Raw genomic sequence first — 22,549 nt, 5'->3', positions numbered from 1 at the left:
TCGCAGGGGAGTGGGTGCTGGGGGGAGGGTCAGGAGCTCAGTTTGAAGGTGCCTGTGACATACCCAGGTGGAGAAGTGGACCTGGAGGCCGGGTGCACACATTTCAGTGCTGTGGGCAGATGGCGGGTCTTGAAAGCCACGCGTGTGGACGGGCTCCCCCAGGGGTGAGTGGGGTGACCCTCTGCCTGCAGGATGTGGGCACCGGAAGGGAACCTGTTTCCGTAACGATTCCACACGGGTGCACATGCCGAGCTGGGGGCTGCTTTGGTGCAGTGCAGAAGTGCGTGCCGTGCACCTCCCCACCACCCCATCCTGCCCATCCACTCCCCGCCTCTGGCCTGCACCGCACGTGCTGGCTCTGCCCTTGTCCTGCTGACATTTGCTCTCTGGAGTCTGGTCCTCCGGCGGCTGCTGTGTCCCCAGTGCCTCCTGCTGCATGGCTGGTGATGGACACAGAAGATGTCTGGTGAACGAACGAGGACAGGTGTGATCAGCCCGTGACCAATGCTCTGCCTGCTACAGAGGACACAGCCTTAGTGGAGGAGGGGGCAACCCCGAATTAAGTCTTGAGACAGGCCATCTCCCTCCCTGAGTGTGGGTGGCATCTGGGCCTGGGCCGGTTGAGACCGGTGCAGAATACACACCCCCTGGTACCTTCTAGCTCTGACCTTCTGTGACCTGCTGGACTCTGGGGGGCGGGGACCCTTCCTTCAGTGTTGTCACAGAGGGTCTCCTCGCGCCTACAGTGGCCCCGGGGGTGGGTTCATTTGTCTGAGCTCCACCCTGTAGAAACTCCATTCCTGAGGCTGCCTTATGGAAACAGGGGTGGCCAGTGGCTGTTGACAAACCACACGCCTGCTTCCCGGGCAGGACGAGGTCGGGCTCTCCGTCTGGGCGGCCCGTTCAGCCACCCGCTCAGCCGTTCAGGCGCTACCTAGCACCTCCTCCCCGAGCGCAGCCGAAGTCTGCGTTGGCTCCATCAGCATCTCTGCACATAGATGGGGGCGGGAGGGAGAGAGTAAGGACTGTGACAGCCAGGCTCTGAACCATGCAGGTCAGCCTGGCGGGACCTCAGCCTGCGAAGGTGACACAGAAGACCAGGGTTTCCCCCTGACACAGACCCCAAAGCCCAGTAGAAGTGCAGGCCTTCGAGATGCTGTTGGTGCCGAGGCTGTGATGGGTCCCAGCGGGCATGTCGTTCTCTCCCTGGTTGTCAGCTCAAGGTGGCCTGTAGGTACCGGGTCTCCGTTGGCCTCGGTGCCAGACATAAAGGAGCAACACACGGTCACTGCCCTCAGAAAGCACGGCGCCTGTCCTTCCTCTGCAGTGATACCAAGAATGGGTCCTGGGGTGCGGGGCTGCGTCTCTGTTCATTTCAGTCCCCCTCAAATCTCTGCATCGTAATTGCTTAAAAAAAAAAAAAAAGCCAATTCAGTTCCAGTGGTATGCTGGGTGAGAGTGCTCTAAAATCTGAGATAAGACCGGGGCTTGCTGAGTAATTGAGTTGTCTGGATGACCCGCTCCCTCAAGCAGTACTCACCTCCTGTCACACTGAGCCTGGTTTATGTCGTTAGTTTTAAAACTCTTTTTTTTTTTACAACTGAGGAGCAGATTACTCATTCGTTTTTCTCTTCAGTTCCTGGGCCAAGGAGAGGGTGTGTCTTCTCCTGGGATCACGCTCCTCTGGAGGCAAGTTAGGGATGGGACTGAGTACAAATCCTGCTTCACAGCCAGGTTGCCTTTGCAAGTGGTGTTTCAATCATTCCCATCCACGTTCAGCGCACCTTTATTGAAATCTAAATCAGTCCCAACTTGGGGCTACTAGGACCTTGCCTTGCCGCTCGCTGGGGGAGCAGGGCTGGGCTCAGCTGTGGTGGGGAGGGCACCCCAGGGGCAGGTAGGCTGGCTGAACCCCCTCCCCCAGCACTTCCCCCACAGGCCACACCACCACCACATAGAGAGAGGCCAGGCCCAGCACCGCAAGCCGCCAACAGCACCGTCAGAGCAGAGCAGGGGTCCCATCCTGCAGAACATCTCTCGGGGAGGAGTGGCTGCATTTTACGAAGTTTCCATCTCGAATGCGCTAGCTTTTCAGTTTGGGCACTGAATGCAGAAAGTTCCAATTCCCTGGGAAACGTGCTCTTCATTCTCCTGCATCTGCCTGGGGCAGGCCTGGGGTCGGCTTCTGGTGCCCCTGCTTTCCTGAATCGCTGTTGTCGTTGTTCGGGCTGCCATAGCAGAGTGTCATAGACTGGGGTGCTTATCAACAACAGGCATGTCTCTCTCACAGTCTGGAGGCTGGAAGCCCAAGATCAGGGGCCAGCGTGGTCGGGTTCCGGTGGGGGCCTCTTCCAGGTTGCAGACAGCCACCTTCTCCTTGTGTCCTCACAGGGCAGAGGGAGAGCTCACTAGCGCTCTGGGATCTCTTTCGTGAGGGCACTAATCTCATTCCTGAGGAGCCCCCCTCATGACCTAATCACCTCCCAAAGGCTGGGGGTCGGATTTCAGCATATGAATTTGGGAGGGACGCAAACTCATACATAACGGCATCTGGCCCCAGTGCTGGGCCTCTTCTCCTTTAAGATGAGGATGGACAAACTTTCCTCCGGAGCTCACTCGGACGTGATGACCTGGGCCCAGTAACTGAGGGGCGGGACCTTCCCATCCGCCCTCCTCACCTTGAGCTCATGCTGGTGATCACACCTAGGGCACAAGGCAAAGCCTGTACACCTGCTGGCATCAGGCCAGCCTCCCAGCCTAGGTGTGCACACTGCTCTGCGTCTGGGTGCAGGAGGCCCCCAGCACCCCTGTGACCTGGGGCTCCTGCAGGCACCCCTGCACATGCGCGAGGCTGTGGGTCCTCCCTGCTTGGCTGGGATCAGCTCAGCTTTGAGCAGCATTGGGATGTCCTCACTCATTGGTCTTCTCACTCATTCACACACTTAACCTGCTACGCGCTGAGTCCGCTGGGCAGGCACAGGGCTGAAACATGCTTCTTCCTCCCTCCCCTGTGCACCCCCGAGCACCCTGCTCAGCGCCCCATGTGGAGACTTTGCTGGGGCTGTGGTTTCTCTCTGTGCGGGTCCCGCACTTGCCCTGCGAGGGGGAGTCAGGAGCCATCGATGTTTAAATGGAAAGCATAATCAAGCATCCTTCCAGTCCTCTTTCTGTGATCAACAACAGATATCTTATTTAATGGCCCCAACAGGAGTTAGTCTTACGTACTTGGCATTCACATTGTAATAGACTTTCTGAGACGATTGATGGCATTTAAAAAAATCCTGTTGTTCTCCTGAACTCAGGGAAGTCACTTTTTCCCTCAATTAAAATTTCTCTTTTTTTCTCTAATCTTCCCTCTGTTTTCAAAAGAGCAGCAGCCCACATGTGCCAGGCTTCTCTTGGTTTCCGTAGCATTTCCAGACTCTCACTGAAGGAACAAGAGAGGAATATGATGATAACGAGTGCTTATGTATTTTCCATTAGGCACTGGGTGTTATCTCATTGCTAAACGTCCGTATAGAATCAGGGCATCTTAAACAGAGTCCTAGCCGATAAGGAATTAAGGTTTATGAAAATAAAAACGTCTTATTGCTAGCGATACACACCACAGTATTTACAAGTGAAATGTTAGTGATGTCTAGGATTAGCTTGAGAACACTCCAGGGGTGTGGGATGGGAAAGTGGAGGATGGGGAGGGCATGAACAGACGAAGTAGGACGGGCCAGATATCCATGATCGTTGGGACGTTGGGAGTTCATTGTACTGTTTTCTCTGTTTTGTGTTTATTTGAAAATTCACATCGTGAAAAGTTTTTTAAAATACATGTATGGGCGACATCTCTTCCAAAGTGGTCAGAAGGAAGAACTATTACGCAGATTGGGCTTTGGGCTTGCACAATTAAATAAAGATGTAGGTGCTTTAGAGTAAATACACCTCAATTTCCCACAAGTGTGAAAAAAAAAAAAATGTTCAGTACGCCACTGAAGAACTAGTTTCTTTGGACTTTCTTACCCTCAGACAGTCAGTCTAAAATCTATGAAGGAATATGGCAGGGTCCCAAACTCTGTGTGTGCATGTGTGTAAGTGTGTATGTGCCTGCACATATGGGAGTGGGTATCGTATGTGTGTATATGTGTGCCCGTAGGTAAGTTATCTGTGTGTATACATGTGGGTGTGTGCGCGTGCATGTGTGGGTGTGGTGGGTATGCACGTGTGCGTGTGTGTTTGCTTGTTTTTAAAGAACCAGCACAGCCTAGCAGTTGGGCCCTGGAGCTGGCCTGCTCAGCAGACCCCTGTCCTGCGTCTCACCAGCAGTGGTCCTGGATGGGTCACTCCTCCCGCTGAGCCTCAGGGCCTCCTCTGCATAGGGCTGTTGGGAGGATTAAATGAAGCGGCACATGTGAGGTGCTCAGTGTTACGAAGCTTACTCCTCATGGCAGTTACTGTGTGTTTTTATCCTCCTTCTGTGGGAGAGAAAGCTGGTTCAAGCCCCGCATAGAGCCTGACTGAGCTCACCTAGTGTAAGGGCGCAGCCTGGAGTCAGGTGTGCTTCTGCACAGACAGGCCCGGCCCACTCCATCCCTCCCGGTGAGTCCCCACGCACCCACCCAAGGTGCACCCAGCAGGCACCTTTCGTGGATGTTTTCCTCTTCAGCCCTGTGGCCAGTGCTTTTCACGCGTCCGGCTTTCGGATATTTGTAGTTGGGTTTTTTACTTTAAAGTGTTGCAATTAGAAGATAAAAATCAAATGAAGTAACAAAGGCTAACAGGTGCCTGGTACCAGGAGCATCTGCTGTGCATGAGGGTCAGGGCTCCTTGGAAGCCCTCCTCCTGAGAGGCTGCCTCACCTGGCCTGAGGCTCCAGGGAGCACTTGACTTCTGAGACCTCACCATGATTGATAGGTATGGGCACGGTCCTTTATTTTTTTAACCCACCAGAGCTCTTGAAACACAATAGGCACTTAGGATAGATAGTTATTGATCTTTAAGGGTTTTTCCTATACACTCTGTGCCTGGCTTCAGTATCATTGATTAATCCATTCTTAGCAAATCTACCATTTTATAACACTCCCAGCAAATATCACCATGAAATTAAGGGATGTGGGGAGCTCCACTGAATGATTATAAAGTTCTCTGGAAGAATGAGACTAGGGGGAGAAATTCTGAAAGAATTAAATGCAGATATTTAAACATATTTTTAAACTATAATAACTGTTGATGCCAGAATAGACAGATGAGTCAAGGGGACCAGAATAGATAGTCCACAAACAGAGCCGTGTAGACACGCTAACAAATAGAGCCGTGTAGACACACTAAGTGTAACATTTCAATCTGACGGGGAAAGAATAAAGCGTTGAATAAAAGATATTGACAATTGGCTCACCATTTGGAAAGGAAATCATTATATTGGTAGATTTATACCCATAAAATTAGAAACTTCTGTTTGGCAAAAAATACCGTAATATTAAAATTAGAAAAATATTTATAAAATATTTTGGACAAACTTGAGTCATTCGCAGATGGTCTTTTTCACTTCTCTGTAGCCCAAGGACTGCAAACTTTTCCTGTGAAGGGCTTTCTGGTCTCTGTGACAACAACAACTCTGCCATTTTAGTGCAGAAACAACCACAGAAAATATGTAAATGAAGAGCCTACTGTATTCAAACAGAGCTTTACAAAAACAGGCTGTGGCTGTAGCCTGTTTACATGTTGCAGTTGAACTGAGTACATGCTCTGTTACTTGGTGATGAAGAGGCCTGTTTATTTGGGGGGTTTTTTGTTTTTTATTTATTTATTTATTTTTTTTTTTGCTGTACGTGGGCCTCTCACTGCTGTGGCCTCTCCTGTTGCGGAGCACAGGCTCCGGACACACAGGCTCAGTGGCCATGGCTCACGGACCCAGCCGCTCCGCGGCATGTGGGATCTTCCCAGACCGGGGCACGAACCCGTGTCCCCTGCATTGGCAGGCGGACTCTCAACCACTGCGCCACCAGGAAAGCCCTATTTGGGTATTTTTTGAGGCATCCCATCCAGGCCCCATTTTCCCACACATGGAACCATATTGTCCCATGTGATGGTAAGGTTTTAACAACTTACCAGTGCTCTGGGGGGAAATTATGTGTGTCTGTATATCACATACGTTTATTATAAACTACTGACACAAAGTACGTGTAGAACAAAATTTACAAATAAAAATAAAAGATGCCCTCTTCATACTGTAAATTCCATGTAGCCCATCGATACTCAGAGAATGCTTTCATTAATTTTCACCAGGGACTTCCCTGGAAGTCCAGTGGTTAAGACTCTGTGCTTCCACTGCAGGGGGCACGGGTTCAATCCCTGGTCAGGGAACTAAGATCCCACATGCCGTGAGGTGTGGCATGCATGCATCAATCAATCAATAAAATTTTCACCAAACTCTCTTATCCATGGCCAACCTGTGGATGTAGTTGATGAGCAACTGTCTTTCCGACATAAATATAGGTCTGAACTTCATTCGTCAACAACACAAGCAACTTCTTTGCTGAATTGGATAATAATTTTCAAAAACTGGAATATTTTCATAATTCTTTATGCCACTCCCAGTGTAATGACTATAAACACAATACACTTTTAAGTTTAATCTGTCACTAACATTTTCTCTGTCACTTTCAGTCTAGAAAATCAACAATAAATGAAGTCCTTATTTATTTCATTTGTCCATTTCCACGTATAAATTCTCCACCATGACCGATTTCAAGCTACCAAGGTGTTGACTCTGAAGATAAAGTTGGGAGGAGACGCACAGGCCACCATTAGAGAGTATTTCCATCATGTAGACAGAATAGATGTAAATAACCCCCAGAGTATAGGAAATGGCAAGATAAAGTAATTAGGAAGTGGTGATTTCTGAATATTTGTTATCTTTGTTCTCAATATAATTTAATTGTAATTTTATGTAGTTTAATTTTTAATAATGGTTATGTTAAGAACCCGCTCACAACATTCTTGAAAGTGTTAACAGTCAGCTGTATTAAGTCAATGTGAGCTGGCCCAGCACACCCCTGCATATTGGGAATTGTATAGGTAGAGGACTTTCTTTCTTTTTTCTTTTCTTAAATTTATTTTATTAAAATATAGTTCATTTACAATGTTGTGTTAATTTCTGCTGTACAGCAAAGTGATTCAGACACCCACTCCATTCCTCCGTGACCCACTACCCCCTTGGCAACCACAAATCTGTTCTCTATGTCTGTGAGTCTGTTTCTGTTTCGTAGATAAGTTCATTTGTGTCATATTTTAGATTCCACATATAAGTGAGATCATATGGTATTTGTCGGTCTTTCTGACTTTCTCCATTTAGTGTGATAATCTCTAGGTCCATCCATGTTGCTGAAAATGGCATTATTTCATTCTTTTTTATAGCTGAGTAATATTCCATGATATATATGTACCACATCTTCTTTATCCATTCAAGCATCAAGGCACATTTAGGTTGTTTCCATGTCTTGGCTATTGTGAATAGTGCTGCTATGAACATAGGGGTGCATGTATCTTTTCGAATTACAGTTTTGTCTGGGTATGTGCCCAGGAGTGGGATTGCTGGGTAATATGGTAGTTCTATTTTTAGTTTTTGAGGAACCTCCATACTGTTTTCCATAGTGGCTGCACCAATTTACATTCCCACTGACAGTGTAGGAGGGTTCCTTGTTCTCCACACCCTCTCCAGCATTTGTAGACTTTTTAATTATGGCCATTCTGACTGGTGTGAGGTGGTACCTCACTGTAGTTTTGATTTGCATTTCTCTAATAATTAGTGATGTTGAGCATCTTTTCATGTGCCTGTTGGCCATCTGTATGTCTTCTTTGGAGAAATGTCTATTTAGGTCTTCTCCCCTTTTTTTGATTGGGTTATTTGTTTTTTTGTTATTGAGTTGTATGAGCTGCTTGTATATTTTGGAAATTAAGCCCTTGTCAGTTGCGTCATTTGCAAATATTTTCTCCCAGTCTGTAGGCTGTCGTTTTGTTTATGGTTTCCTTTGCTGTGCAAAAGCCCTTGTAAGTTTGATTAGGTCCCATTTGTTTGTTTTTGCTTTAATTTCTAATGCCTTGGGAGACTGACCTAAGAAAACATTGGTCCAATTTATGTCAGAGAATGTTTTGCCTGTGTTCTCTTCTAGGAGTTTTATGGTGTCATGTCTAATATTTAAGTCTTTAAGCGATTTTGAGTTTATTTTTGTGTATGGTGGGAGGGTATGTTCTAACTTCATTGATTTGCATGCATCCAGCTTTCCCAACACCACTTGCTGAGGAGACTTTCTTTTCCCCATTGTATAATCTTGCCTCCTTTGTCAAAGATTAATTGACTGTAGGTGTGTGGGTTTATTTCTGGGCTCTCTATTCTGTTCTTTTGATCCATATTTTGGTTTTTGTGCCGATACCATGCAGTTTTTATTACTGTAGCTTTGTAGTATTGTCTGATGTCTGGGAGAGTTGTTCCTCCTGCTTTGTTCTTCTTTCTCAGGATTGCTTTGGCAATTCTGGGTCTTTTATGGTTCCATATAAATTTTAGGATTATTTGTTCTAGTTCTGTGAAAAATGTCATGGATAATTTGATAGGGATCGCATTAACTTTGTAGATTGCTTTGGATAGTATGGCCATTTTAATATTGCTAATTCTTCCAGTCCAGGAACATGGGACATATTTCCATTTCTTTGAATCATCTTAAATTTCTTTTATTAATGTTTTATAGTTCTCAGCATATAATTCTTTCACCTCCTTGGTCAGGTTTATTCCCAAGTATTTTATTTTTTTGATGCAATTTTAAAAGGGATTTTTTTTTTAATGTTCCCTCTTTATTTCATTGTTAGTGTAAAGAAACGCAACTGATTTCTGTATGTTAATCTTGTATCCTGCTACCTTGCTGAATTCGTTTATCAGTTTTAGTAGTTTTGTGTGTAGTCTTTAGGGTTTTTATATATAATATCATGTCATCTGCATATAATGACAATTTTACCTCTTTAGGTAAAGGCCTTTTTTTGGGATGAGTACACTTTAAGGTGGATACGTTCAATTGTGACCCAGGCTCAAACCTTACAAAGTGCTCTGCCCCCAACCCCAAAACTCCTTTTTATCCCAATAGCCAGCCCCCCTGAGCAGAGCCTTGGTCCCTCCCCAAGGACCAGACAGCACAATCAGGAGCTCTTATTTCATTGGTTTATTTCTTTCCAAGACCCACTTGGAGGAGTAAGGTCTAATCGCCACTGGTTTAACTTCTTATTTACTAAATCAAACTGCTTTTTTTTTTTCTTTACTAAGTCTTGCTAATCAGTAAACAGTCATCATTTGAATTCTCAATATGCTAAAAAGTCATTTTTCCAAGGGGGATAATTAAAACAGTATTTGATATAAAAAATTCCATACACAGGCAGACACCTTCTTCATCTCAAATCCCATGGTTAGATGATTGCAAACAGAGGTTTATACCGTTATAGCCTTAATATGTAAGGAATCACTAAGAAGTCTCACAGATCACTAAGAAATATGTGAAGCATCCCACTAGAAAAATAGGCAAAGAGCTTGAAAGAGCAATTCATGAAGAAAAATGACAACCAGTAAACAAAAGCTGTTTAATCTTTGCAGTAATAGAAGAAAGTACAAATTAAAACAGAAACAGGAAGGTGAATATCAGGATAACAAGCAAACAAGCGGAAGTTCCGGGGATTACAAAACAAAACCGAGAATGTGCCTGGCCTTCTGCAGGTAGGGCCACAGCATGATCTGGTATAGAGAGCCTGAATATAGACGTAAAAAGGCCTGGGTCCCGGTTCCAGCTCCACCGACTACTGCCTAGGAAACCTTGTGAGTGATAATAACTCCCTTGTGGGCATGTTTGGGCACCTGATGGGAATGAACGTTTCCAGCATGACCTGGCACGGGATGGGTTGTCACGGAAGCTCAGTCCCTTTTCCCCCGCTTCTCACATGTATAGGTTCTAACCGCAGCCTTTGGGAACTGGTCCATTTTCCCTCCGGGAAAGCTCCAGCCCAGAGGGAACAGGTAGAGACCTGCCTCCACACCTTTGAAGAAGATTAAACTGGCTGTGATTCTGGAGAGCCCAGGAATTTGGAAACAACAGAATCCAGGGGTGCTGTGCTGAGGACATGCTGGGTTGCCATCCAGCCGGTTCTTTCAAGTTTGGAGCTCAGCAGGTCCATTTCTATCCTTTCTTCTTCTTAAGCAACATTTTTTCCAAACAAAAGCAAAAATTTGCTCACAGCTTGGTTTTGAAACTGCTGTGAGCAGATAATACACGGCAAACTGCCCTGGCCCTGAGCGGCTCTGTGTGCATGCAGTGAGCCCTGGGGCAGAGCCATGTAAGATGTTCCCACACGTCTTGGCTTTCTTTGGAGCTGGCCCAGAGCACCTGACTCCACCGGCTCCCTTCCGTGGAATCCCATCTTTGGGTTTCTCCTTCCCCCAAACCTGAAAGGTGAAGCCGGGGCAAGATCAAAGAGGTCCAGGCAGCATGTGGTGTGTTTGCCAAAACGTGCGAGTAAAGCTGCAGGGGCCCAGGTGAGTTACGAAGCTGGAACCTGCGCCCCATTCACGCTGACCCGACTGAGAGGAGGCAGAGTCTGTGAGAAGCGGGTGGCGAGAGGGAGACCAGGCTCCGCAGAGCCCGGAGTCGGACGCAGCATTCAGGCCTGGGGACCCTGCGTGGGGCGAGCCCAGAGCAGAGCCTGGCAGGTGTGATCTGAGTTCCTGCCAGGCCACTTTCTGGCCTGGTTCTGGAACCTCTCAGCCTCCCTTCCTGCACACGTGTGACGCGAATAATAGTATCTGCATCACAGGCCTGGGTGAGGTCCAAATGTAGATTTTATACGAACAGGTACTTGGTGAGGAATTCTGAGGTTTTAGGGTTATGAGCTGAAACATCTAAAGCACTGACTGATAACTCTCAGTGTTATGCTCTCTCTTCTGCGTCACGTTCTGCATTCCTGCCTTAGCAAGCTGCGATGCTCCCTTGAATGGAAGGGAAGGGACCAAAGAAAGCCCAGGGAAGTCATTCTTTTCGAACTTTACTTGTGGTAGTTCATGCCTTCTGCATTGAATCCTGTGTGTTGATTACACTTTACTCCTTACATCTCACACCGCACCCGCCGTGTGCTCCCCAGGTTGCCTCGGCCCCGCTGCCTTGGGGCCTCGCCTCTTGACCAATGGAGAGGTCTGTCCCCACGTCAGCTCCCTCAGCCTCCACCGAGGTGAAGGCTCAGCTAGGGCATAGCTGCCTTGTTCCCGCACAGGTAGGAGCTGCATTGGCCAGAGGGGGCCAATCCAACCCAAGAGGACATGAGGAGGCTGTAACTTTTCTCTCCACTTCCAAGTGACATGTGAAATCCAGGCTTCCCGGTGTCGACTGAAAAAAAAATGCACAACCTAAAGGTTGAGAGTTATGTTTTATTTGGCTGGCAAAGCTGAGGACTTAAGCCCGGAACACAGCCTCGCAGATAGTTCTGAGGGACTGCTCCAAAGAGGCAAGGGGGAAGCCAGGATGTACAGGAGTTTTTGCAACGAAGTAGTCAAAACATCAGAAGACTATTGTCAATTAAAGAAAACCAGGGACTTCCCTGGCAGTCCAGTGGTTAAGACTTCGCCTTCCAATGCAGGGGGTGTAGGTTCGATCCCTGGCCAGGGAGCTAAGATCCCACATGCCTCGAGCCAAAACAACAAAACATAAAACAGAAGCAATATTGTAAAAAATTCAATAAAGACTTTAAAAATAGTCCACATCCAAAAAAAAAAAATCTTTAAAAGAAAACCAGACATCTCAAGTTAAGGAATTTAGTGCTATTCTGTGTATAGAAAGATGCAAGATTCTGGGCTCCCTGAAGTCATTCCTTTGATATGCTCCTCAGCTATCTGGGGCCAGTATCCTGCTTTTCTCCATCCTGAGTCCCCTTACGGTGCACCGTTGGGGGTGGCTGCAGTGGCCGAGGGTGACAGTGGGCAGCCCCTTTGTCTCCATCTGAGTTTCCTCAGGGCTCACGACAGGGTGGCTGTAATGTGATGGCTTGATGGCTGCAACATCCTTTGTTCACTGATACGGCAGGTGCTATTTTAGTTCACACCAGCATCTAGCCACCTGGAGGGGCAGGTAGCACACCTGGGAGTGCACGGGAGGTTTGCCCAGGGAGAGCCGAGAGAGAGGCCTACGTCCTTCCCACATGCCCCACAAGACCCATTCGGAAGACCTCCCCTGGCCTAGCAACCTGCTGCTTTGGTGTGAAGTCGCAGCCAGCTTGGTACTTGTTTCCCCCTTCCCGGCCGCCCCTCCTCCACACTCCTGTTGCCCCAGGACTGCACCTCCCCGTCAAGCCTTAGCCCCTGGGCTTTGGCGCAGTGCTTGCTCTCTAGAGAATGTTGCCTAAAGTGTGTGGTCAGTGGCAGACTAAGTGTGCACTTCAGTAATCCCCGTGAACTACTGCGAGGGGTGGGTCATCACGGGCATCCCATTAGAACGGGTTGGGTGTGATTCTGCACTACAGGAAGTGCGGGACGTGGTCTCTCCTCTCTCCCCGGCGCTCAGCCCTTGAAACATGGCTATAATAAGCAGGTGTTGAATGATGGAGTGAATGTAGGTACCCGCAGCCCTGAACCTTGTTTAAATCAAGAGCTCATATAATTTGAATCAACTGTTTTCAGCTGTGCACACTCAGTAACCCGTTTAATAATCAGTTAAAAGAGGTAGAAATTAGTGTCTCCGGTGTGACTGTTCCTTCCCTTTTTGCGTCATAAAACGTTCCGTGGTTTCTTGCGTTGACTTTAAAAAATGCGGAACGTGAGACCTGCGAGTTAAGTTGTATTGGGGGCAAAATGAGGACTGCAGCCCAGGAGACAGTGTTTCCAATAACTCTGAGAAACTGCTCTGACGGGGCGAGGGGGGAGCCAGGATATATAGGAATTTTGCAACAAAGAGCAGGTAATTGGGAAAGTCAAAAAATTACTGTTAAATAAAGAAAGCCAGATATCTCAAGTTAAGGAATTCAGTGCTTTTCTGTGTATGGGAAGATGCAAGAGTCTGGGCTCACTGAAATCATTCCTTTGATGTGCACCTCAGCTATCTGGAGCCAGTATCCTGTATTTTCACATCCTGAGTTTCCTTAGGGCTCACCGCAGGGAGTGGCTGCGGTCTGATGGCTGCTAGATGGCAAGTATTCTTTTCAGCCCTGCGTTTCCTCAGGGCTCACTGACTCACGTTGGAGGGCTGCAGTCATTGATGACTGTGACATCCTGTGTTTATTGATATGGCGGGAAATATTCCATTTATAAATATACCATTTATCCCTTGATTTCTGTTCAGTAGCTCTTTCATACACTGCCTCCTCCTGAGAGCATAGCTGTTCTCATTTTCTTGCTGGTGTTACTGACCACGGTTGAATTGACATCTGCTTTGAGCTAGACTTCACTTCCAAAAGAAGAATGGAGATTTTGCAATCTGTGTTTGATGGCTCAATTTATCTCGTACTGGCAGCTTAGATTTCAAGCATGTGCCTTCTGTGCTGGCTTCCAAGTTTGTCACTAAGCTCTCATTTCTGGAAAGTGTGATTATGGAGAATCGCTCCCGCTTCCTGGAAAGAACTGAGGACTCCGGGAGGTTTCCAGGCACCATACACATGGTTGTCCAAAAGTTCCACGTTTTACCCCATTTGCTTCGAAAGGACTCAGTGTTTCAGTTGGTCTCATTGCCTCCCTTCTGGTCTTTCAGGGGACTGTTATAGTGGTGCTGTTGCCCAAAGTCTCCTAGTTCAGGAGAAAAGGAAGCATGATACCCTGCTTGTTCAGGTGCACGTACGTGAGTCGTGGCTTTGTTCATCACCCTATGTCTCGCCTGGTCGTGGATGTAACAGAGATGAGTTTCTTCTTTAATATTTCATTTTTGCAAATAAAATACAAAATGTTGATGAAGGTGAAAAAGAAAATGTATGGGAAGAGGAAGAACTCTCTTGAAACCCCTTCCTCAGGTTCTCCACTGTTGCATCAGGTACAAAGGTGCACCTGCACTGGTCAGCATTCTGGCAGCCAGATCCCCCCCACCCCCTGCGCCAAGAATATGTAAGTGCATTTAATGTTTGAACATTTGATTTTGTTATTTTCAGAAGCACATCATGTTCAATATGTCTATCTTTCCACTTGGTGTTTTTTCGTCTTGACGGGTTTTTTTTTGTTTTTTTTTGGGTTTTTTTTTGCTGTACGTGGGCCTCTCACTGCTGTGGCCTCTCCCGTTGCGGAGCACAGGCTCCGGACACGCAGGCTCAGCGGCCATGGCTCACGGGCCCAGCTGCTCCGCGGCATGTGGGATCTTCCCGGACCGGGGCATGAACCCGTGTCCCCTGCATCGTTAGGCGGACTCTCAACCACTGCGCCACCAGGGAAGCCCCTCGTCTTGACGTTTTACTGCGTTCTAACCGTGCTGCGTACATAACTTTGTATTTCTTTCTGTTACTTGCATATCAAGCGCTTTTTCATGTCAGTTTATATCCTTTGTGAGTAGCATTTTATGTATTTTTATAATAGTTCACCAAGTAGAAATACCATCATTTATTTAGGCATCCCTCTATCGTTGGGACGCATAGATTGTTTTCTGGGGGTTTTGCTATTATAAACAGACAACTTAGCGCAGAAAGCTTTCTCCTAAATTTAAAATTATTTTCTTGGGATCGTTCGCCGGAAGTAAAATTACTAGGACAAATAAGCGGTGGAAACCACAAATATACCTACACTGGATACATTTTACTAATTTGCTTTTCAAAATGGTTGAACCAACATACAACTTCATCAGGCACAAGTAGGCAGTCATTTGCCAGCTCTCGAGGAGATAAATGATATCTTTCCTTAATTTGCGTTGTGATAATTACTAAGGAGGGTGAACACTTTTCCAAATGTTTGTGTACAAAGTGTGTGTGTGTGTTTTTAATTGCCCTTTCTCCTTTTTTCCAGAGGATAGTCAGTATTGTTATTAAGCTAATAGGTACTCCATGTAAAATACAAATGTAATAACCCTTTCTGGGTCATAGCTCCTATAAATATTTTTTCTGGTCTGTTATTTGACTTATATATATTTTTAAGATAATCTTAAATTTCTTCTCCAGAGTTTCGGTAATTCTTTTTTTTATTCCCAGTTTGCTTGTGATTTGATTTTTTTCAGAATCTGTTTGATTTGGGGTTTTTTTTTAGTATAAGGTAAATATTTTTCATAAATTGCTAACGAATTACCCCAGAACAAAGATAAAATCGAAATGTTAAGAGATGTTGTAGGCTTCTGCATCTGGCAACAGAAAGACCAAGAATGGGACAACTAGCAAAACAACTAAAATATACAAAACAAGTTGTGAAAATAAGTCCAGCCGTATTGATAGTTTCAATAAAGGTAGATTGCTTCATTTAGAAGACAAAGATTGTCAGATTAGATTTTTTACATGTGTTTGCTGTTGTGCCGGGCATATTTTGATTTACCTACCAGACCCCTGTCCACTCCTGTCTGCCCCACTCTGACTGAGGCTGGTCTATCCACAGACTCTCTGCCTGTGGCTGGTGGTGGAGTTCAGCCAGGGGGAAACTCCAGCAGGAGAATGGAAAGAGGAAGGAGATGATTTTTTCAGAGTTATATATCCCTCCAGCATCCCTCAGGGTCACAGCCCCACCCTCCCCTTGCCGTAGACTCTTGTACACTTATGGGCTAAACACCCCTTCTGTTTCTAGCCCCGGGGAACTCCATCATCCCTTGTGGCTCTGTTTTGCTCTGCTGACACCTCTGTAAATAGTCTCTTTATTAAAGCCTTATTGGATTATCCTAGTTTAATTATGCTGCCTTCTTCCTGCTTGGACAGACTGATGGAACTATATGTAAGAACAATACCTAAAATATAAGAAAACTGCAAAGTTAAAAATAAGGTGGATGGGAAAAGATAGACCAAGCAAATGCTAACCAAAGAAAGCTGATGTAGTTACGTTAACATCAGACAAACAGAAATGTTATGGTGAAAAGCAATCCCAGAACTGAAGAGAGTCACTGCGCGTTGATAAAAGATTTGGTTCGGGGCTTCCCTGGTGGCGCAGTGGTTGAGAGTCCGCCTGCCGATGCAGGGGACGCGGGTTCGTGCCCTTGTCCGGGAAGATCCCACATGCCGCAGAGCGGCTGGGCTCCTGAGCCATGGCCACTGAGCCTGCGCGTCCGGAGCCTGTGCTCCGCAACGGGAGAGGCCACAACAGTGAGAGGCCCGCGTACCACAAAAAAAAAAAAAAAAAAAGATTTGGTTCAATTCTAACTTGGCCTCGAAATATATAATGCAAAAATTTGTTAAAGCTCCAAAGAGAGAAAGACAGACTCACACACAAGGTGGGAGATTTAGCATACCTCAAATATATTTGGTAGACAAAATAGCAAAAATCAGTAGGAAGAGAAGATTTGAACTTCACAGTTGACAATTTAGGTCTAACTAATGGACCTACACCCAACAACCAAAGAATGCACTCGCCTTTCAATCGCAGGTGGATTATTCTTGAAAATTGGCCACGTAGTAGACCATTTGGCAAACTTCAGAGTATTTCCAAGGATTGGTAGTATATAAGCCCTGTCCTCTGAGATTACAGGTAAGAAATCAAAATTTAAAAGATAACTAGAAAAAGCCCATACATTTGATAGTTGCAAAACACTTCTAAACAACTCAAGTGTCAAAGGAAAATAATCATAATTTAATAGGGAGGGACTTCCCTGGTGGCGCAGTGGTTAAGAATCCACCTGCCAATGCAGGGGACACAGGTTCGAGCCCTGGTCTGGGAAGATCCCACATGCTACGGAGCGACTAAGCCCACGTGCCACAGCTACTGAGCCTGCGCTCTAGAACCTGTGATACACAACTACTGAGCCCGTGTGCCACAACTACTGAAGCCCATGCGCCTAGAGCCTGTGCTCCACAAGAGAAGCCACCACAATGAGAAGCCCACACACCACAATGAAGAGTATCCCCCGCCTGCTGAAACTACAGAAAGCCCGTGTGCAGCAGCAAACACCCAGTGCAGACAAAAATAAATAAATAAAATAAATAAATTTATTTTTAAAAAAGGATAATAATAATAATTTAATAGGGAATCTTTGGAACTGGATGATAATAAAAATACTGCATATCCAAACAGGTAATGCAGGTGAAGTAGAGATGAGAGAGGAATGTACGTTCCCAACTGCATGTGTTAGAAAAGAAGAAAGGCTAAAGATTGATGGTAGGTGCTTTGTGTCCACCTAGAGGGGTGGGATAGGGAGGGTGGGAGGGAGATGCAAGAGGGAGGAGTTATGGAGATGTATGTATATGTATAGCTGATACACTTTGTTTTACACCAGAAACTAACACGATATTGTAAAGCAATTATACTCCAATAAAGAGGTTAAAAAGAAAAAAGATTGATGGTAGAAAATGACCAGTAACGTAAACTCAAAGAAAGCAGAAAAAAGGAATTTTTAAACTAGCAGAAATCAATGAAATAGAAAACAAACGTATGTAGAGAGAATTGACAAAATCCCTAAGTTGGTCCTTTGAAGACACTAAAAAAATTGATAAACCTCTGGGAAGACTGGTCAAGGAGAAAACTGAGAATATAGTTGACCCTTGGACAGCACAGGTTTGAACTGCGCAGGCCCACTTAGATGCAGATTTTTTTTTTTTTTCCAGTAAATAAGAACTATAGCCCAACACAGTCTGTGGTTGGTTGAATCCACAGATGCAGGGCTGGCTGTAAAGTTATAAATGGGGGTTGGCACCCCAGACACCTGCGTTGTTCAAGGGTCATCTGTATATATAATTTCACGAATGAAAAAGTAGAATGTTATTATAGATCCTATATACATCAAAGTTATTATAAGAAGATATTATAAACAACTTTGTGACCGAAATGTTAAGTGAAATGACCAAAAATAATGTAACAGCAAAATTGACACAAGAAGAAACAAAAGTTGAAATTGTGTGATTAAAGAAATTGATTCTATAATTTAAAAGAAAACTCAGGGCTGGATAGATGCACTGGCAGATTCTACTAAACATTTAAATGGAAGAAATGTAATGTCAGTATTCCACGGACTCTTCCAGACAGTAGAAAAAGAGAGAAAAAGAGTCCCCAGTTAGTTTGATGAAGCCTGAGTATCCTTGATACCAACTCCCAACAGCCCACTATGAGAATGGAGACTTTTCAGCCAGTGTCACTTGGGAACATAAATAGGAAAATCCCAAGTTCAATATTAACAAATTAAATCCAACAGTATTTTTTAAAAGTTCCTCTTTTTCCTGTCTTTTTTGAATTAAATATTTTTGAATATTCCATCTTATTTCCTTTAGGATTTTTAGCCTATTTTGTGATTGTCGCTGTAGACTTGGAGTTAATAGTCCTCCCCACTTTCTGCTGTAGTTGTGTGCTATATGTAACTTCTGTACATATTACAAACTCCATCTTGCAGGCATATTTTTGCTTTAAAGACGGTCATTGTCTTTTATAGAAATGAAGAGAGAGAGAAAAAAAGCTACTCTTTTATATTTACCTACATGGTCACCATTTCTGGTCCTCTGTTCTTTCCTGTAGATCCAGATTCTCATCTGTGACCATTTTCCTTCTATCTGAAGAACTTCCTTCACCATTTCTTATCATGCTGGTCTGCTGGCCATGAATTTGCTCTGCTTGGATTTATTCCAAAATATCTTTATTTCAACCCATCTTCAGTTTGTTTTTAAAAATAGGTTTATTTATTGACACACTGATTTTGACTCTGCTTAGAGGACGTCATTGCGATGGTGCTGTGACTCCACCCATTTTTTAAAATTTATTTATTTATTTTTGGCTGTGTTGGGTTTTTACTGCTGTGTGTGGGCTTTCTCAAGTTGTGGTGAGCAGGGGCTACTCTTTGTTGTGGTGTGCAGGCTTCTCATTGCGGTAGCTTCTCTTGTTACAGAGCACAGGCTCTAGGTGCACGGGCTTCAATAGTTGGGGCACATGGGCTTCAGTAGTTGGGGCACGCGGGCTCTAGAGCACAGGCTCAGTAGTTGTGGTGCACGGGCTTAGTTGCTCCGCGGCATGTGGGATCTTCCCAGACCAGGGCTCAAACCCGTGTCCCCTGTGTTGGCGGGTGGATTCTTAACCGCTGTGCCACCAGAGAAGTCCTCCACCCATTTTTGAATGGCTATTTTCTCTAGATATTGAATTCTAGGTTGGCAGTATTTTTTGTTTATTTATTTTTGGCTGCATAGGGTCTTCGTTGCTGCATGCGGGCTTTCTCTAGTTGTGGCAGGCGGGGGCTACTCTTCGTTGTGGTGCATAGGTTTCTCATTGTGGTGGCTTCTCTTTTTGCAGAGCACAGGCTCTAGGCGCACGGGCTTCAGTAGTTGTGGCTCGTGGGCTCTAGAGCGCAGGCTCAGTAGTTGTGGCACACAGGCTTAGTTGCTCCATGGCATGTGGGATCTTCCCGGACCAGGGCTCAAACCCGTGTCCCCTGCATTGGCAGGCAGATTCTTAACCACTGCACCACCAGAGAAGCCCTATTTTTTTTTTTTTCATTTCAGCACTTTAAAGATATTACATTTTCTTCTTATCTCCATTGTTTCTGGTGGGAAGTGCTTGCATTTACTATGAAAACAAACGTTGTTTACATCTAAGCTATCTAGCGTGCAAGGATAACATTTCCTTTCTCATTTTGTTCAGGCTAGCAAGTTTGCCAAATACAAAATCAATAACCCAAAAGTGCGTTTTCACATTTCAGCATGCAGAACTTCTAATCATTCTAAGTGCCTCACTGCTAAATATAGAAGGACCTCCACACATTCGAGAAGATTATGCAACATTAGAACAGACACAAGCCCTGAAGAGAATAAACTTGGAGGTTAAGAGGGAATTCAGGCAGGAAAAGCACAACAACACAGCAAAACTTCAAAAAAAACTATAGTTGGTGTCCCAAGGTAGAAAACCAAGTAGGGAAAAGGCCAGTTCTTCCCTCCTGTGTTTCTCTCCTGTGTGTCTCCTTTATTGTTAACACGGAACTCTTCACTTCTGGTACTTCTAGTCACCAAATGTGTGGGGGTTTCCCCCCACAGCAAACAATTCTCTGCGGCACCGTCTGGGTGTACTCCGATGCACCTCAATTCTGGTACCACCTACCCGGGGACAGAGTCAGGCCCCACGGGCTAAGGGCTCAGTCCCACAAGACTGTCCCCCGCACACATACACACACTGCGGACACCAGTTGTAAGCCTGGGTTATCACCTGTGCTTTTGACCGACTGCCCCGTAGATCTAAAGACCCCCTCCTTGGGTTCAGTTAATTTGCTAGAGCTGCTCACAAAACTCAAGGAAACACTTGCTTACATTTACCAGTTTATTAAAGGCTGTGATAAAACGGTACAGGTGAACAGCCAGAGGAGGAGATACACAGGGTCTGTGAGGGTCCCTAGTGCAGGAGCCTCTGTCCTTGTGGAGTTGGGATGCATCACCCTCCTGGGTGGATGTCTTCACCCACCTAGCAGCTCCCTGAACCCCATGCTATTGGGAATTGACAAGGGTTTTAGGAGCCCTGTGCCAGGAACCGGGGGTCGAGACCAATATATAATTTCTATTATCTCATAGGTATCCTCAGGGAAGATAAAGTATTTCAGTGCTGAAATAAGAACAGGATGCTGCATTTTAAAAAGGAACATTGGGAGGACCAGATAAATGACTTGAAATTTTAAAATATGAGGCAAAAATTAGAAAGGCAAGAGATAGGTTGGAGGAGGAAACCTCCCAGAAAATGAAGAGGGAGTGGGGTGGGCATGTGGAGGATAGTGTAAGAGAAAGGATTCTCGATGTCCTGGGTAAGGAGGCATTGGACGATGGCTAGAATTCAGGAGCTTGGACAGAGCACGTGAGCATTTACCCTAGAAGGGCCCCCTCAGAGCCTGACAAGAGGCTGAGTCTCGGGCAGGACGCGGAAAGGTGGAGAGGGTGGGGGGAAGGACCGCTGTCCCATTATAGCCCGTGTAGCAGACTCTGTCTTTTCAAACCGTTAATTTATTACTTTGAACTAACTGAAAAATGTTGAAAGATGGTATTTTAGTGTTCTCTATCTCACCCTGTAGGTGCCATTAAGAAAAGTGAGGTTTTGTGTGTTGCCAGACTGTACAAGTGATTGTCCTTTACCTGATATGTGTGTTTCCACACTTCACCCAAAGAAACACTGGTGCTTGGGATTCTGAGATACTCCTTCTGGCACTGAAAATACCATTTTGAAGGGTTTTTATGGCTACAAGATCATAGAGAAGATTCTCCCATCTGCCCGGCTTTACTCCCGGCTCTGGAGGTGTGCACGCATGTGTGTATGTGTGCATGTCCATAGGGGACACATACCTGTGTGCACTCTTCCTTCTTCTCTTCTAGGCCATTTCCTAAATTCTATCTTCCTACCTCTTGCTTGCCATAATGTGGACTTAAAGCACATTTATAACTATGTTAAATTCATTGAGTCAAGGTTGATATTTCTGTGAGTGTATAATAGTTCATATAATGGCTTTATTGAAATATAATTCACACAGCATAAAATTCACCCTTTTAAAGCATCCTTGTATATATTTATAAACAGAAGGAGTAGTGCCTTTTTTATCCCTTTACCCAAACCTCTGCATTAAACTTTGTAAACAGGTTGCCTGGACCTCAGAAGGAAAAGGCTTCCCCTGGAGTGTTATTTAGACTGAAACATATTTCTTGATTATAGGCTTCTCTTTCTTTACTGTGTTTCGACTAAAGAATTTCTCCATGCATGTTGTAAATGTTGTGGGGGGGGGGGGGAGAATTAATAAATTCTTTATAGTTAATAGCTTCACTTATGGCCAAAGAAAACCCAGGAATTCAAAAGTATTAGCTCAGAGTCCTTAATCTAACAAAAACTTTCCCCTGCTCCTAGCTGGTTTGTCTCCAATTGTAAATTCCCCTCTCAGGGATTTTTAACGCTTAATTCAAAATGCTGGAAGAGAAAAGCTTCATTAGTGCTGGTACTTTCTTATTGGCAAATTCAACCTCAGTCTTCCCTTAATTCTCGTTCTTTCTTTGAATAGGAATAATCCTGTTTGTTCATTACAAATTCAATTCATTGAGGGGGAAATGCATTGAAGATGGTGAATGATGATAAAGCCATTTATCGGCAGCCTCTGGGGCATTAGCTAGGATTATCCTCTGCCTCTCACAAGCAGTGCTGGCCCTGAGTGTTTAAGCAGGTGGATTTGCCGTTCTTTCTTCTAGGGGCTCGGGAACCTGATGGAGAGAAAGCCAGGGAATTTGGATTTGGGCATCTTTTCAGACCTCTTCCAGGAAACTAAGGAATGAATGGTACTAGTTGGGTTTTGTAAGGGTAAGCTTGAACAGGCATGCTGACGTCTTGACTAGTAACCAATACACTCTTGTTAAACGCTTTGTCCAAAGCAGACCAACATTCCGGAGTCCTCCCACCCCTGGATGGTAGTTCTGTGGAGTGTGGACTGGGTCTCTGGTCTGGTGTAGCCCTGGA

The 22,549-nt window shown here is 45.4% G+C and overlaps 1 protein-coding gene across 7 annotated transcripts in view; it reads left to right on the top strand.

Moving 5' to 3' along the window:
• Window positions 1–22,549, top strand: part of PCSK6 (proprotein convertase subtilisin/kexin type 6) — a 189,965-nt gene that overhangs the window by 141,007 nt on the left and 26,409 nt on the right. For 3 of the 7 annotated variants that reach the window (XM_027089244.1, XM_027089242.1, XM_027089243.1), the window contains one exon: window positions 17,177–17,260. The exons of the other annotated variants lie outside the window; for them this stretch is intronic. In XM_027089244.1, coding sequence (XP_026945045.1) covers window positions 17,177–17,260 — 84 coding nt within the window. The remainder of the gene's footprint in view (window positions 1–17,176; window positions 17,261–22,549) is intronic. 7 annotated transcript variants of the gene reach the window in all.

The sequence above is a fragment of the Aethalodelphis obliquidens genome, unplaced genomic scaffold (assembly GCF_003676395.1).
Source record: "Aethalodelphis obliquidens isolate GAN/ISIS:26980383/991018 unplaced genomic scaffold, ASM367639v1 scaffold65, whole genome shotgun sequence".
Classification (NCBI taxonomy): domain Eukaryota; kingdom Metazoa; phylum Chordata; class Mammalia; order Artiodactyla; family Delphinidae; genus Aethalodelphis; species Aethalodelphis obliquidens.
The sequence above is the reverse complement of the archived record's forward strand: the minus strand, read 5'-3'. Positions and strand labels throughout refer to the sequence as shown.